General features: G+C 29.4%; 1 protein-coding gene across 1 annotated transcript in view; it reads right to left on the bottom strand.

Annotated features, from left to right (window-relative positions):
• The window catches only part of LOC147079581 (glutamate receptor 1-like), a 270,499-nt gene that overhangs the window by 39,856 nt on the left and 211,388 nt on the right, over window positions 1-19,255 (bottom strand). The window contains exons 6-7 of the mRNA XM_085942239.1: window positions 1,430-1,537; window positions 12-246 (exon numbers count right to left, since the gene is read on the bottom strand). Coding sequence (XP_085798365.1) covers window positions 12-246; window positions 1,430-1,537 — 343 coding nt within the window. The remainder of the gene's footprint in view (window positions 1-11; window positions 247-1,429; window positions 1,538-19,255) is intronic.

Below are 19,255 nucleotides of genomic sequence, written 5' to 3'. Positions count from 1 at the left end.
GAAATACTTACAGTTAATTCCAAGCTTCTTCGAGATCAAGTCAGCGAGATCTTTGCAGTACCCTTCAAAGCGGTCGTTTCCCTCCAATGTCTCGCCAGGTTCTGCAGTTCTCTCCATGATGTAGGGTTCTTCAATGATGGTGGTGACGATATAGGTTCTATTCTTCTCGATGTCAGCTCTTGGGCGCAGCCGAACGTACTTGACAGCAATTGGGTTAAACCCGCTCTCGTCTGTCCATTCGGCAACCTTCATGAGAAAAAATGTAATATTTTGATTAATTACGAGTTTATGGTTGGAAGCTATTTTTGGGGGTTGGTTGAATATTATTTTATACTTTTATGTTTAATATTGAAAAAAATCTACTATTGATTTATAAGCATTCCTTAATTATTATGATTTTAAGATATTTGTATTTAGGCAGACAATTAGGCATGTACACCATTTAAAATATGTTTTTTTTTATATATTCATTAAAATACAAAAAAGAGGGAGAGGTAACATCCATCCCCTTAGAACAGAATTAGCCTAACTGATTTTTTGACATTTTACAGGAGAGCACTTTTAAACCCTTTTTGTCATTAATTTGAAAACTGTAAATATAAGAATATTGATTTAAATATACGATGATTCATTAGTAAAAAGCATTGTTTATGTGAAAAAAAAACATTAAACATTCGTCAGATAATGTCAGATAGGTTAATTTTGTTGCAAAATATTTTTAAGATTGAAGCTCAGAATGATCTAAGGTGATAACCTTTTTTTTGTTCATAATTCAGATACGCTTGTTCTAACTCCATATAGATAATTAAAAAAGATTTTTTTTAATACAGTTAGAGTTGTTCTGTTCTAATGAGATGATATTATGTTAATCATGAGAGATTCACTCATATTTTTATCAGTAGCTAATATTGAATCTTTGCTACCTTCTAAAATGATTTCTTAGCATAGTCGTTTATTTATTACGAAACGTGTTTTACGTCGATGTTCTGGATCTAAACACACATTAACCCTTTTACCGTCGGTAGGTGCGCGCCGCAAATTTTATTGTAAAAAAAAAAAATATTTTACGTTTCAAATCGTAAAAACGAATTCTGTTTCAATTATTGTGAGTATGTGACGACATTCCCAATATATGTCATTGTGTGTTCAACATATTTGTATGTATAAATAATTGATTTACCCCTCCCCCACCCCCCTTTCACAATTATCACCCCATTTCCCGTTTAAAGCAGGACGTCCAAAGACGTCATTTTTGTATGAGTGGCGTTCCGTTCACGGAAAAGTTTGGGTCTTAAGACGTCATTGGCAGCCATCGGGTTAAAAAAATCAACACGCGCACCATGTTCAGTCATTTGTGATTCATTTATCAAACTCTCACTCTAGATTTTTAAATAATTTTCATTGTTTTTATAATTTTATCAAAACTCACCTTAACCATGGCGCTGTTGACAGTCATTTCGACGACGTGAAGAGTGTAATTCTGTCTCCTCCCCTCGTCGTTGAACTTTACATCTCCGGTCAAACCTTCGATCTCCACCTTGCATTAATCAATTTTTAATTAATCTGTAGGCAACTATATATTATATATAATTATTCACACATAGGTACTTTACGTTGCACCAATAAGCATATTATATTGAGTTGGTGCAAGTACATATACTTATATGCCATAAATATTACGACAACGCATTATTAAACACGGTGAACAGACACATATACTGAATAACTATACCATCAGAGTAAGTACAGAGGATTGATAGTAATTAATATAGAATGAGTTTGTAGAAAAACTAAAACATTACACAATAATAATAAAATTATCGCTGGAAAGCAAAAATAAAATCAGAATAAATATGAATTAAAAAAAAATGAGAAACGTTTCATTTTTTTCCCACTAATAATTGTAGCAATTGCACAATCGCAAAAAATATGCGATACACAGTTTATACACGCAAGATTCTGTATAAAAATACCATAATATAACAGCAGTATAGAATTTCAAAAATATTGTTTTAATTTTTATAGTGCTATTAGTATTATTCAATTTTTGTTGGTTTTGTATGTATACCTACATTTATGAAAATTCTGAGTGCCGCTGCTACTGCCCAACAAGAAAATTTAGACATACGCTGGAAGGCGCTGTTGTTGACTAAATGGTAGGGGTTTGTTAGTTTATAATGGAAGTGCGGTTAAAAATGGGAGGAGCTAGTTAGTTCACAGTTTCAACACGTAGCCAATAAGTTCTTGTTGGACAGTATATACTATTACTATTTGTCACATAATATTGTTTGATTAAAATATAAATTACATAAAAATATAATATTGAGCGTGAAAAAGTGTTTGTAGATAATATCGAAACCACATACTATATTATTATTATATAGGTTATATGAGACCGAATCTGAAATTCTGCCAATGCTGCACACTATCACTTATGCCAAAATGAACAAAAGATAGCATTTTATTGAGGTCTTAAATAAAGCAGTTGCATCTACGCTGCAAGTTTACACAAACGGCATATTACTATTTTCAGCATCATGACTTAAAGTCATATAAGATTTAACACAAACTTTATCGCCATAATAGATAATAATATCAGGCATTATTAAATAGTACTGCTAAACTTATCAATAACAATTGAAAATACATCATATATATAGCAAAGAGATGTTTTTATATAATTTTACAAGGGTTGGGTTTTATGTATTTATTTATATCATTTTAATATAGAATATATTTTATTACATTATTTAAGGTAAAAAAACATTAATACCGTTGATTTATTAGAGCAATCTAACTACAAAATACGACAGTTGAAATTTAATACGTTTTGCTAATTGCGTAATTAAAAATATTAAAAAATAAATTAAGATGAACACACTACATCTCTAAAAATGTTTTTAAATGTGTTTTCGTTGAACAATTTAATTTTATTATATTATTTTAAGATTTAGCTACAGCTTTTAAAATAAATAGACATCCATGGATTGGACGTTAATAGTTATAAATAGCTTTTGCTAATCGACCACCCTATTGTGTCTTTCATCTGGTTAAAATAATAATTTTTCAAGGGATGGGATTTAAATCTGCATCTACGATAATATAAGAGACGGTCGCATGGGGTACAAAAAGTGTTGGACAAAAATGTCTTGGTCAGATATTAATATTTATATTATGGTGGTTATATTGAACTATGGTATGAATGTATAGATGCTAAATTACGAAGAGTTAAGGTTTTCAAGATGTGGCTTTATACTCTCATCCTAAAAATTCTTTGGACTGAGAGGATCACAAATATTGACGTCCTTAAACGAATGGGAATAGGCTAAATAAGTTCTGCATAGTATTACAACCAAAAGACTACAGTACTTCGCCCCATTATGATATAATACAAGTACGGAATTTTCCAAATCGTTTGGTACCTATCCTAGAAAATTTCAACGATTTTTCAATTTTTTACTTAATTTCTTTGCAGCTCCACTAAACTATTTTTGATATCAGACGATAGAAGAAAGATCACCTTCATGGTGACCGAGTTTCGGTAGAGGATGGCACTAGAATGAGATGTTGAAGTGCACACTGATGATAATTTGTTTAAAATGACCATTTTACTAAAAAAAAAAACGTATAGTATCCGTAATGTCATTCACTATGGCATATTTTATTGTTAACGAAAAAAGATATCTGTAAAATTGAATATACAAATAATATGTAATTTGGTGGTGTTATATTTTTCAAAATATTGTATATATTCCAATTTATTCAAAACATGTATACAAAAATAAAATATATAGGCTTAGGTTTGGAAATATAAACAAAAATGTGTTTGTCTACTAATGATTGTAAGCAAACAGAATCAAAATGACAAATCTTTTCACTTAAAGTTAAACGGTTCTTTATTTTGTGAGTTATTTGCCATACCATAGAGACAAACAAAAAAATTTGTACTTTTAAACTAGTTTCTTGGGACAGCTATGATTATGACTACGTACCTAAAAAACCGGAATACGCAACTATATTTAGAAAGGAGTAAAAAGTGTTTTGGGAAAAGCGAAATATAATGCATATTTACTTAGGACAGAGTATGGCAAGGTATGTCGATGACGCAAGGCATGACGACGATATTCCAAGGCGTTGACAAAACTCTTCAAACGCCAGTCCTATATGTGTACACCGACATGTGGAAATATAATAAAAAGAAGCCTTCGCGACGATCACTTAAAGAGATCTTTCCATTTCGCCCTTTTTATAATAATATGTCTCTTCGAGGATCACGACCGGAAAAAATCTATCTGACACTGTTATCAATCGTGATGTGAAGTGTCACTTCTTAAAAATACATGAACATATCTGATCCAAAAAAACGGAGTACCTATCAGATAAACTGGCACATAATAATACATATACTTTTCAACATAATATTATTACACCCTTATCTTCTATATCACATCATTATTGATTTAAAATAAGATTTTAATTAGTTTTTTTTATTAAATAAATAACGTTTTATACATTTATAAATTATTACGTTTCGAACATGAATGCACTTTAAAACAATAAAATTGTCACAACTAACTAACAGCAAAGCGCATTTTATGTAGCAATGTAATTAAATTCTTTTAATATTGAGAATGTTATTATAGGTAGATTACAATATAATTATAATATACATTATTCATAATATTTATTTCATATATTTTTTAGATTATCACTGTGGCAATCATATCGTCACTGTTCTGGCAGAAGACACTAATTCGAAAAAATTACATATTGAGTTAGTACCAAAATGTTCCTTATTTCAAACGTTACCGTCTGGAAACCTTCTTAATAAATAAACAGTCTTTATTTTAAAGTCATCCTTTTTACGATTACTTAATAAACCGACATGATAGACCATTATTTCAAACTGTTTAACAACTTCAAAGTCAAATTACTCAAAAGTAGTATTCTCCAGTTAGTGTGTTCTGCCAGAACAGAGACGATATGTTCTATTTCTATATTAGATAATTATTAAAAATAAACAAATTATTTTGCAAGATATATGTTAAATTAAAATGCACCTGCTATAAATTGAAGGCGCTAAAAACAAAAATACATAAGAAATTTTTTTACTAAAAAAATAGTTATGTATGGAGTAAGACTGTTTTGAATGGCATCACTAACATCCCAAAAAAGGTGCGTTAGCAAAAGTTATTTCACGATGAAGTTATAATTATTTTTGATAAAAATAGATAATCAGTGAAATGCGACGAAATCAATAATATTATGATGAGATTTTTTTTTTTTTATAATTATTAATAACTATGTCCTTGCTTTTTCGTACAAGGTGGTTGTTAATAATTTTTAACATCACAAACACCCAGGCTTTGAGATAAACGCATAATTTTTTTAGCCGTTTAGTTATGTGTAACAATAACTGTAGTCAAACGTGTCCACTTAGGTATGCTTATTGTAAAAAGTTTTAAATATTATTCATCTATAATATGTGTCGCTAGATTTCAAAATCAGCATATTTCGTCATAATGTAGAAACTTTAGAAAGCAGTAGTTCTTTAGAAATTCACAAAAAATGTAAAAAATACCTAAAGGTGGACTTAGCTGATTTTGAAATCAAGCGACACATATCTTTTGGAAAATACCTTTAACTTTTTATTTAAGCATATGCTGAAATACATGTTGATTCTCGTTCGTTTTGATTATATTATTAGTCACCTTCATAATATAGTCGTCAAATATGGAGAAAATGTTTTATGAAAAAGAACAATGAACACTTTAATAATATACCATACACAAATGTTTGAAAGTAATATAAAGCACAGTTAATAAAGTTTAAAAGTTAATTCAAATAAATGTCTAGTGAAATACCTTTTCTGAAATGTTCTTTGCAGTTTTAATAAAGTAGTTTTACAAGAACCAGAATTCTGGCGAAAGCTTTTACAGACAAAGTGAAAGAGGTGAGAACGTCTTGAAAAAGGTTTAAAAAATATCTACGTTATCAGATGGTCGCTGAAATGTTTGCGCGTAAAATATACGATTTTTTATTTTGTTAATATAACCAACATAACAAAAAAATCATACTGTTTATACACTTATTTCCATATTCAATTGTACATAACATTATGTCTTATTATCGATCAAGTGATGAGATTGTTATTTGAATCTATTTAATGTCTTGTCATTACTTATAATTAAATATTAATCAAAAATAATATAAAAAAAAATATTAACATAAATAAATATTTGCTTCTTTTTTTCTGTATAGTAGAATAGCTAGAAATAATAGGCTCCTTTGCGAAACTTATGGCTTCAATTTTCTAAAAAAAACCGTCGTAAATTAAACCAGAAAATGTATTTTTTTTTCTTAATTTAAAAATATTCTCCTAATTAATTTTTATTTACAATCATAACGAATATCCAGAACTTTTATTTAGTTATCCTTTTAATATTATTTTTAGATTTTTAATAGACATTATCTTTTGCGAACGTTATATTATTATAAAATTTAAAAAAAAATCAACACATAAACCGAGACTTTTTTTTATTATAAATTTTTATTTGGATCGCTTTAGCCGTCAATTAATTGCCCAAAATTCATATAAGCTAAATAAAATTTTAAAAAAATCTAGATAAAGTAATAATTAAACATATAAATTATGCTCTACACCAGGTGTATCGAACGCGCGGTACTTGAGGACCGCATGTGACCCCGAGCAGCTAGTAATTTGGTCCCAACTCCAAGAATACAATTATTTTGAAAATAGTTTTTCTTAAAAAAAAAATTGTCACAAAACACAAAAAAAACGTCTCGCCTTCGATAATAAATGGATTTTCTTGAATACGCAAGTGTCGATAAAATTTAGAAAGAAAAAAAAATATGTATGGAATTTATACAATTTGAGGGTTAGTTTTATTTTTGGGAGAATTTAAAAAAAAGTAAGTAGATTTTGATTATTAACGCAATTATAAGGGAGTGAAAAAAAGTATTGTTTTCTTCATTCAATGTGGCCCAGCGAATTAAAAAAGATTAGATATCTATGTTCTACGGCAATATATGTGATAACTTTAAATATTTTCAATGATTTGACATTGTTAATAATAATAATAATTATAATAGGTAATTGTTTGTAATTGATTAATGACAATCACATCACGTATAAAATTAATTATCACGAAGCGTGTTAGCGATTATTTTATCAACCGAATAATTGTTGTGTCAAAATATCCTAAATAAACAAGTTAAAATAACTACTGCAATATATAATATATCAGCGGTGAACACTACCTGTTGGAGGAGGTAAACAATTATAGCAATACACGCTTTGTTTTATAATCAAATAAAGGCAGTATATCGGAACGCGCAGCATGTTCACTAATATTTTCTATAATCAATATAGAACTTTAGAAAGAACTGGATTATGTTTATTTGATTTTAAATATTTAAACTTTTAACTTATGTCCATATAAATATTAGTTTCGATTATAGAATCAATAATTTAATCATTATTTACTAGTAGCTATATTTTATTTATATTGTTCTTTTATTATTTACGGTTAAAATAATAACAACCTAAATGTGAACAAAGGGTATTATGTTTTGAAAATTATCGCACTTATATATTATTATTATTATTATTAAAAACTCAATGTAAACGTTAACAAATCGCTTATTGCAGAAACTACTTTTAAGTGAGTATGTTTATTTAACTACAGTAAATACATAATAATATATAATAGCATATCTTTAATTTCAAAATGAAATATCTTACAAAATATTATATTCATAGAATCAACAGGTTTCCCCTTCTTCCACTTGCAATACATAAAATTGGGTGAAATTTCATTTTTAGTTTTTCAATAGAAATGACGATTTAATTAATTTTAGTTTTAACCAAATAGATATCTAAGTAATCTGGAATAATTAACAGTAGTTCTAACTCTAACTAAGATACTTAAAGATGGTCTCACATCTTCTAGAAGTTTACATATTATTTGAACAATTAAAAAAAAAAAAATCTGCGTGCTGTGGGTTATACATATCACCTTTGCCGGTCCAGAGTCGTAGTCATGAGTAGGGAATCCAATCTCGAGCCAAAATTCTGATCCCGGGATTTCGGGATTACAATTTGACAATCCCGGGATCCCGGGATTGGCATTCTTTCCATTGTTAATATAAAATTTTTATATTTACAAATATCATTGATAAAATCGGTCAAAAATAAATCTAGTATAATTTATACTATTTAAGACATTTATTGTTAATATTGTATACGTTCAATCTTGGAAATACGTAAGTTAAATGGAGTAAATAATATTGTAATGTAAATAATTATGTGAATAAATTGCTGTTTCTGATAGTAAAGACTCAATGAATGGGTTAACGAGATTTAAAATAGTAAAGCAAAGCATGGTGTACTTATGGCCTTTCCGCTTCATAAATCTAATTAGTCAGCGAAATATGAAACTGCCGTAAAACGTATGAGATCATGGTGGAATTACTCTATTAATAGTGCAAAGCATTGTTTTTTTTTCCAATCTTTCTCATTTTTATTAATATAGGTATGTGAAAAATAAAATGAATCGGCAACTTACACATTACATCAAACTTTATTGAAACTCAGTTTATTTTTAATTTTGTTATTTGTTATTAAAAGTATTTTTTCTGTTATATTTTCGTTTTAATTTTACTTTCTACAAAAATTGATAAAAGAATCAATCCCGAAAGTTTCGGGATTATGTTTTTAAATTCCGGGATTCATAGGTATCGAAAATAACTCGGAATCCCGGGATTGGAATCCCTAGTCATGAGTGAGTAATTACACTACAAAATACACTATGTACCCCATACCTAGTTTTTTATTTAGAAATATGTGCCAACATATTTACCTAGTCTTTCTTATCGATTCTTTAGACGAGAAAATTATATGAAGATATAACTAAATTACTAATATTAATTTGAAATTATAACTTAAATATTTTATTATCACTTTGACTGAACATATTAACGATAGACATGGCCAAATAATCAAAAATTTCCAATATCTATATTTTTAGTAAGTATATAAAGGCAAAATCAATTTATCAAGTCGAGATACTTATATTATGTATAGTACATTTTATAGTGTATATGCGGTGTGTACTTTTAGAGTGCACACAACTTGACACTTCGATTCCAAACACTTAGAAAAGCAGATTGTTCTTTTGTTAAAGACTTGCATCGGCATACATCGCTGATTCAATTTTGCGACTGGAAAGATTGCAATTGAGTAGACTAAGTCCACGTTGTCGTGTAATCCATTTGAGGGGAAAAGAAATGTTAGAATCGCCGGAGAGATATGAATGAGTCATTTAGATGATTCTATTTTCATATTCATAGACCAACAACCGATCGAATGGAAATTTATCGATAACAAAAAAAAAATAACCAAGAAGATATTCAAAATTTTTTGAAAATCAAAAATAATCCTTTTCTCTCTAATCTCGATAATCGAAAGAAGTTAAGAAATCACGAGTTTCAGTTTGGTGTCTTTCATTATTGACACATTAATATGGTCTACCCAGCAAAATTGATATTATCAGACAAGCATGGGATTAAAATAAAATAAATTCATCGTTGTATGATTTCTACCACGTATTATCTTTAAATACTACTGCAAAGAGCCTTCAAATTTTTTACAACGTTTTTCTTAGCTCGTATTCTTATTAAATTTGTCCGGTGGTTCTTTGTCCGGTACAAATCTTGCAATCAATTTTTAGCTAACTTCCCAACTAGCTTGACATTTGAAACTTTTAGAATTATATTATTAGAACACGATGCCGATGCATTTTGTAATACTTTTAGCCATCTTTAAGTAGAATTGAATTCATTTTCAGTTAATTCTGTTTTGTATGAAAAGTTATTTTGACACCGTTCTGGGGTCTTAACAACTAAATTATTAATATATACGTGCGTTACTATGGAAATCAATATGACATGTCAAAATGACATTTCAGTATTATTTAATTACAATTTTTTTGGATCGTTTAAGCTAGTCAAGTCGAGTTTATATGATTCAACAGAAAATTTAAAAACGTTGTATATAAAAAGTTCTTTTTATCTTGTAATTATTTCCTTTAAACAATGTCAAACTTGCTTTAATCTATTTTGATAGGAGATGAAAACATAATATTTTTTATATTAATTTTGGGTTGGAGTACTTTACACATAATTATGATTTATTTTATGTTCTCACACCATCTTCAGGACATCTTGACTACGCTATCAGCCTGCGACCTGAATACCACCAATACCCGCAATAGTAAATACAGTAAAATACTATGGATGGAGTAAGTTTATCTACATGTACGATTCACATGATGATGAGTTGATTATTTGACATTAATTTCTAACTCGTATTTTATCGAAAATTTGTTAATATTATTTTAGATATGATTATCGGGGTCGCAAAGATCCAAAGATCCCGCTGGGTATGATGTTTAGAAAGAATTATTTTAAATAAAATAAATAAACGTTATTAATTATAACGTAAAAATTAACACAGGTCCTGTCTTTCAATGGAGACTTTGGAACAAACCCTGCGAATTAGCATTTCATTGTATGTATAGGATATTCATTTATTACGTATTTTACGTATTGTAAATCAAATCTCCAATAATCACGTAAAATTTTCATACAATTATTATGCCAGTTAGGCCCATTGTTTTTACTGATAAAACGTTATATAAATAATACTAATAACATTTGACTATATAGATGTAATATTGTGCATTGATAGGGGAAAAAATAAGCATGTCTTAACGGCCCTCATGCGCCAAGTAGGTCAAAATGGAGGTTTTATGGTATTTTCAGAGCATAAGCCTGGACACTGTAGATAATCTATTTATATAATTTTGAAGCCTTATTATCCTTTATATTTATTTTAAACATTTGATGACTGCATAAAGTATTTTTATTACATAAAATAGTATTCTTTTAAAAACTCGATATAATGTTTTAGAATATAGTCATATTTCAGTACATCCATGTGCAGTGGTGTTAAGATTTTTGAGTTTTATTAATTTTTAAACGCATTTATAAATCCATTAGTAAAACATTATAGTGAATGATTTACGATAAAAAATATATTTATAATCTATATGCTAGACTCTATGCAACATTCGTCTTACACATTATTTTTAAAGCTTTCTGCTACGAAGCTATCAGCACAATTATTTATTTAATTGAACTTCGATCAGATGTATCTATAGAATCGTTATAGATTTTTGAGTTGTCACTGCGTATTCTTCCGTGTTATATTCATTTAGGCAACTATGTATAAAAATGTGAAATTATTAAAAATGATCTGCCTAGTTTTCAGAATAAAAATTAGAGTTGAATCCAGGTTATTATGTCGTATAGTTCCAAATTTAGTCAGTATACCTACTATTGAAGCATGATACATAGTAAATAATATACTTACTACACTTTAATCATTGAAGAAATATTATGTTATTATATTGCCAATATTATAAATCGTAAAGCAATAAAATATCACTTACAATTTATATGGTACATTACTTAAATTCTCTTCTTGTTATTTTGTAACATTTACAAAATAAAACAATAAGTTTTTAGTGCTTTATCGTAATAGACCATGCGTTTTTTTATATACAGCGTATTGATTGGTGGTTACTCACCCTACATAATAATATAGAAAAGCTTAAAGCACGACAGCGTAAAAAAACTTTGTGTTTTTTCTTTCTTTTTAAGCTGCGTGGATTACAGTTATGTGCAAGCTGCGAACATTTTCTTTGCTCTCTTGTGGAGAATACTGCTTATACACATCGCAACTTTCGATCGAAAATAAATTTTCCACTCTAGTAGAACGGCTTAATGAAAATGTCAGTTTAACTTAGATTAATTCACCCGCATTAAATAATTAGAATTTTTATAATCGAGCGAGCAAGCAAGCAATTATTTTGAGTCGCACAGCCAACCGCACAATTCCACAAATTAAAAAAAAATTACTATAGTATTTTAGGCACCACAATTTTTTTACTATAACTACATTAATTTAATCTTCAGATAAACTTTTTGTAATATAAAATATTATATTACCAACTTTATGACAATTCCTCTACATTATTCATTTAATTACTGGCCAAATATTTTTAAAAATTGTGCATTGGAACACTGAAAAATGACAATCATACAATCTTAATTATACGAGACATCTTTGGAGGAATATTTTCATTTATGAACTTATAAAATAAGTACTTTTTTTTAATGAAAATTTGGTCTGTCTTTTTCTGCATTTTTTAATAATTATTGATGCGTAATACCTCGTAAAAGTTTATAAAACTATCTTCATTTTACTTATAGTCTAAACTCTTAGCAGCACGGTAGATGATTGTTACATCAGGCCCATGTGGCTTCGTCTCAGGAACCTTGTACTTCTTTAAGTGTGGGACTAAAATCGTTTCATTCAGACACGTTTATACGTAGCATCATGAAAGGTCGCCGAGCACAATTCGCGCTGTATGAAGATGGGTAAGTCAAATCAATCCAAGCTCTATAATACAGTATGTATGTATTTTTATGTTCTCTCAATTTTTTTCTATGATATGGAAGTATGGACGCTAAACCAAGAGATATCACGGAGACTTGAAGCTTTCGAGATGTGGCTGTATAGACGCACCCTCAAAATTCCTTGGACTGACCGCATGAAAAATGTTGAAGTTCCCAATCGAATGGGGAAGAACCGAAAAGTTCTACGTAGTATCAAAACCAGGAAACTACAGTACCTCGGCCAAATTATGAGAGGACAAAAATACAGCATTCCCCAACTTGTCATTCAAGGAAAGATCGATGGGAAACGTAGCAGAGGACGGCGCCGCATTTCGTGGCTTAAGAACCTCTATGCTTGGTACGAGTGCAGCTCCACTGAACTGTTCCGGGTAACAGACGACAAAGATAAGATCGCCTTGATGGTGGCCAACATCCGCTGGGGGATGGCACAATAAGAAGAAGATATATTTTTGTATTACATATTACCTATTCATATCAAAATTATCAATTCACTTAAATGCAATTTTATAGTACAAATTCCACTTTTTCCACCTTGAAATGACAGTTAATAGGTACAATAAAAGAAAAATAAATCGTATTATTATCATACGTTTCCAAGCACTCGTTAAAGGAGGGCGTTTATATGAAAGAGATAGAACAAAAATAAGAATAATTATTGAAGTAAAAACATGAATATATAGTATAAAGTGGCTGCACAGCACACTTTTATTTGAATATTAAATCTTGAAGAAAACTTTCGTGTTTTAAAATTAAGCCAAAAATATAATGATGAAGCAAAAAGGGACCACGCTCTAGTGCTCAACTAATTTTCTTTCATATGTATTGAAAAATGACACTTATAACAAATTGACAGTTGGTTCAGGAATCTTGATAGGCAATCCAAAAAATGTGTTAACTTCTAAATACATAATATTATTTGATATTATTGACGTATTAATTATTAAACGTTACATAATCGTCTAACATAAACTCGATAAAACCTAAACTGTATATTAGCAGCATACTGAAACACCTACTGGTTGGGCCAATTATGGTGGTCATCATTCCCTCGAATCGTTATTTATAATTGTGTTTTTAATTGTTAAACTGTATTAATTAATAAATATGTATCTGAAAACATATTTATTAATTTTACATTATATTTTTTATTTTAAGTCAAAGATAAACCTACAATTTAAAAAAATGTTATACAACGTGAATTTTGTACAGGGTCCCACGTTAATATTACGTATTATTTTATAGTCATATTTATTATTAAATTTAGTTTTTTGAGTTTTCTATTTTTTGTGATAGAGAGTTGTGACTAATTGATAGTTTTAATATTTTTTATATTCATTTAAAAAAACATCAATTTTTATCAAAATATAAATGTGTATAACTTGAAATCCTTTTTATTTATATCAAATCTAGCTTCAATATTGGGACCATACCTAAATAAGACGCATAATCCACCAACCAGCATCTTCAAATTACAATTAACTGCGGAAGCGCCACCACCTACCTACTCGTACTGATGACAATATTACAATATTATTTTTTGCCCTTTGGTGATGCATATAGTAAGCGTAATATAGTCGGTTTTGGTCCATTAAGATTCGTTAATGTGAGGTATTTGTGAAACATTTTCGCCGCATGGAGTTAGTTAGTTTATCAAAGCGCACTGTGTATTTTCTAACATCATATAAATAATCTAAAGTTGGTAACAAGTCTTAATTGACCGCAACAAAGTTATGAACCGAAGAATCTCTCCTTGGTAAATTGTGCAAACATTATTAAGTGAGCAAAGTTGTGTATTTATCAACTCTCAATATTATTCAGAAATTAATAACAATATAATTATTATTGTAGGTACCTAATTATTATTAGACAATTATCTATGTAGGTATAATGTATTGTAAGTATAGAATTTTTATATAAATAGATCTGTTAGTAATAATTTTATATTTTTACAACGTTTTTATTAGCTCGTATTCTTATTTGTCCGGTACAAATCTTGCAATCGATTTTTAACTAATTTCCCAACTAGCTAGACATTTTAAACTTTTGGAATATATCAGAACACGATGCCAATGCATTCTTTTAATACTTTTAGCCATCTTTAAGCAGAATTGAATTCATTTTCAGGTAATTCTCTTTTGTATAGAAAGTTATTTCAGAAAAATACGTAAAAAGTAAAAGACTATTATTAGTTGCTAAGGGGGTGGTCCTATCAACTAAATTATTAATATATACGTGCGTTACTATAGAAATCAAAATTAAATGTCAAAATGACATTTCAGTATTCTATATTTGTTTGTTTTTTTTAATTACTTCATATTAAGTACAAGTTTAAGCATATTGAGCATAATAATTCAACAGAAAATTTGAAAACGTTGTATATAAAAGGTTCTTTTTATCTTGTAATTATTTATACCAATAATATACAAAAAGCTATCTTATTCATATTTAATTTTACAATGAAATAAAAAATATACTGCAAATAAAACGCTAAAATAAATTTCATTTTTCCATAAAATTGTTTGCTTAACAGCTGTTTCAAAATATTTTATAACTAAATCTGTGTGTAATAAAATAATTTTATTAATATTAACAAAGTAAACAATACAGTAATTATTATTGTTATGACAATATCAGGTAGGTGTTACATAAAAATAGTAAGTATAGGTATAGTTTATTCAGGGTAAATATAAATATTTTCGTTTACACTTGCAGGTATTGACTGCTGTTTTATATAAACCAGTAAATGACAGCCTTTTTATTAATCGCAATAGATCGCACGGGATAAAATTATATTATATTATTATTCTCTCTTAAGTGCAAATTTATTATGATATTTAATTAAATATGTACGACCGCGTTACAAACACTCAAGTTCGTCAGTAGACACGGCAGCCTTCGGTGATTGAGGTAATCATGAAGAAACGCTTTACGTGGCTGGGAAATGTGTTCCTGATGCCACTAGAAAGTACGTCACTTCGTACCCCTGTGGCATAGTCTCAATCACCGTATCCAGCTCTTCCTCACCCTGCAATGGTGCTACAAAAGCGATATACATGCTGCAGGTCGGGAGGTGCGAGAGTTGGCAATAGACCGAAGGAAGTAGCGCGAGCTTATGCTTGCTTTATGCCCCAATGCTGAGCCGTGACAGGACGAAAGAATAAGAAGAAGAAATATGTACATATTAATGTTATTTTTGAAATTATACTTCTTTAGGCGCCTTTAGAAAATCAGTGTATTTTTGGCGTGTGACAAAGTTGCGCGCGCAAATGTAACATATTAATTTGGCATGGGACGGAAGTTTTCCTGCCGATGCGACATAATTTATGTTTGAGGTTTGTAATTTTCAGCTGTGTTATTGAGGGCTGTGGCTTGGGCCGGTCGGGTGAAGACTGAATGTTGCAACTTTTATTTTGATTATTCATTTTTTATTTCGATCTCAAGTGTACATGCGCATAGTTGTTCGAAACCTACAACAAAATAAACAGCAAGTGTTAACAGCAATATTATGTTGACACTTCATACACAAAAATACATATTTTTACAGTTTAGATCGTTTAGGATAATATTTGTCGTATACCCCATGTCAATTTATCTATTAGCGGTTTATAATAATTGAAGACAATAATAATTATTATTATGTTTCATCACAAAAGCCAATATCACGTTTCAGTTAAACCATTAATAGGCTATGTTTTACTTTTGATTTGTAATAAATTATTATTGTTAACAAAAATAGTTGTACAGTCGTCTGTGCAAAGACGGTCGAAATAGCGGTTTGCTAAATTTTTCGAACACAGGTTTTGAGATTTTTTTCTTCCAAAGTAGGTACATTCTGCAATAATATTTTGTTTTGTTTTTTTTTGTTTTGTTACACCAAAGAAGTATAACTTCTTACGCGCCTACATAAGTACGCTTACCGATTTTTTTTATAATAATAATATATATAATATATATAACAAATTGTCAATATTGCTTGAATTTTTGGTGTTGTTGTATCTAAGTAAAATTCAACGCAGAAAGAAAGAGTAAAAACTTTGTTTATTTTAAAAATTTAAAATTTGAAGTTAATCGTTATATTATATGCCGCGTACTAGGTATGTTCAACTTCAAGTAGGCTATGATTTACTAGTTAGTATCAAAACTGGCAGTGAACTATTACACTCTCCCGTTGTCATTATTGAACTTGACAAAATTATTATATTTGGATGATGTCACTGAGGCATTATAATTAAGACAGTCATTCACTATCATAAAAAAATACTAAATTTACCATTTAGCTTGAAAATGTTAAGTTTTTGTCGTTTTTTGAGCACTCACTGCACTAATCGTTAAACTATCCTTCTACTGTGCATTGATAAGGAAAACTATGTCTCAGTTTAAAACATGGGGATTCAAATATTCTATTTGTATCTGTCATACGACAGGCCGTAAATGATGCAATACAAATCAAGTGATACGACAAGGTCACGCAATTATATGGTTAATATTATAAAACTATTAGTTTATTAAATACATTCATCAATGCCAGTGATTCCCAACCGAGGTTTCATAGAAACCTGTTGTTGCGTGAGCAGTGGAGTGCGGTTTGATAATTATTGTGTAACAAAAATACCAACGGATGAAGGAAGAATAATTTTTGAATTTGAAAGGTGAGGTATCTGCCATGTAAAATTTACTTAATATATTTTTTTGAATTGCACTCTTTGAACTTATGTGCCATCCAGCTTCTAAGGATCCGCAGATTAAAAGAGATTAAAAATCATTGATCTATGCTTATAATAAAATTTGAATATCTGTCTATTAGTAAGTTTGTTTGGTTATAACTCAAAAACTGCTCGATCAATATTAATGAAATTTGCACTGCTTGTAAAGTTTCATCTCTATTTTGGATATCTCATAAGTCATAAGTAATAATTCACCTGCAACAATATTAGATCAAGCGTGCGTAGACAAGTATGTGTTAATAAATCTAACAATAATTATTAATAGTATAAATCAGTATATTATTATTTCTTCATTGTGAATGTCTATTTTCTCTCAATATTTTATGCGTGGGCAATCACTAGCACATGTTAATGGATACAAATTTTATATAAATTAAAGACTTATTTAATAAGTCTTTAATAATATTTGAATATGAATCTTGACAGTTATAAGTTTATACATAAAAGCTACGAGTAAAAAGGAAAAGTAAGCAACATTTTAGCAGCATAAATTATAATAATATTATTTTGAAGACTTAAGGGTAGCATCTCGCAGCCCTAAGCGGGTTGCTGCATTTTCCGTACACACAAGAGAATACCCGCCGCATAATATCATCTGCAAACATTAGACAGCTAGCCAAAGATAAACACACTTTTGAGTCACTGTGCGCAGGAATCGAGGAATTGTTTGCTACCCCGGTCCGTCGTGGGGATACCTAGCTACTTGTTTTGTTAACTTTATCCACTGACGGAAGGCTTGTATCAATTTGACGAAGGCCTGTAATAATAACTCACGAACATACGCGTGTATATTCATTACGTCGTGTTAGCAACTCTATGTCAGGCGGTTACATGGTTATGACGACGGCGATACCTACCTACATATTATGGGGTCTGCTTAGTTTAAGATCTAAAAAATCCAATCCGAAAATACAGGCCAACACTAATTCTAAAAAACAAAAAAAAACTAGTTCTCCGACAGAATTAAAATGTGATTTTTACAATGTTTTTCTTATCTCGTATTATTATTTTTCCGGTGGTTCTTTGTCCGGTACAAATCTTGCAATCGATTTTTAACTAACTTCCTGACTAGCTAGATATTTGAAACTTTTAGAATATATTAGAATACGATGCCAAAGCATTTTTTTTATTACTTTTAACCATCTTTAAGTAGAATTGAATTCATTTTCAGTTAATTCTGTTTTGTATGAAAAGTTCTTTCGACACCATTATTGGTTGCTAAGCGGATTGTCCTAGTAACTAAATTATTAATATATACGTGCGTTACTATGGAAATCAAAATGAAATGTCAATATGACATTTCAGTATTCTATGATCGTTTAAGCTAGTCAAGTCAAATGATTCAGCAGAAAATTTAAAAACGTTATATATTATATAAAAAGATCTTTTTATCTTGTATTTTTTTTTTATTTACAAAGATTAGAAGAGAAGATTACATTTTGACAAATCTTTTGTTTGAATTTAAATTTACAAAACCCTTAAAAACATACTCGAAGAATCGTAAAAAAACAGATCTAGTTGGTATCGAACTCATTTCATTCACATTCAAAGGTTTTTTTTCTAATATGTATATTATTATATATATAGCTCGAATAACGGACAATCTCTGGACAAATCTAGTCATCAAGTGGTACGCAAGAGGTACAAAACGACCACAAAGTAGCCTTAGAGGCTGCTCTGTCGATGAAACGGTTAAGTTTTGTGGAAGTAGGTACATGGCAACGCAACGCACATGACAGATAGAAGTGAAATCATTTTGGAGAGGCCTTCATTCAGCAGTGGATGGACTGATGGGTGCTGATGATGATGATGATACTCCATTAAGATTCTTAAATTAATTATTTATGTATTTTCTACGTACCTATGTATGTGGTCATCTTATTCGTATGCAGAATTGAATAAAAAATACTCGTATTATATTTAAAATTTGCAATTGCCCATGTGAAATACGTAAATAAAAATAAGTT

This window comes from Rhyacophila brunnea, unplaced genomic scaffold (assembly GCF_057557595.1).
Source record: "Rhyacophila brunnea isolate RB1 unplaced genomic scaffold, BYU_Rbru_1.0 scaffold_1, whole genome shotgun sequence".
In the NCBI taxonomy this organism is placed as follows: domain Eukaryota; kingdom Metazoa; phylum Arthropoda; class Insecta; order Trichoptera; family Rhyacophilidae; genus Rhyacophila; species Rhyacophila brunnea.
This window is presented reverse-complemented; position numbering and strand designations above follow the sequence as displayed.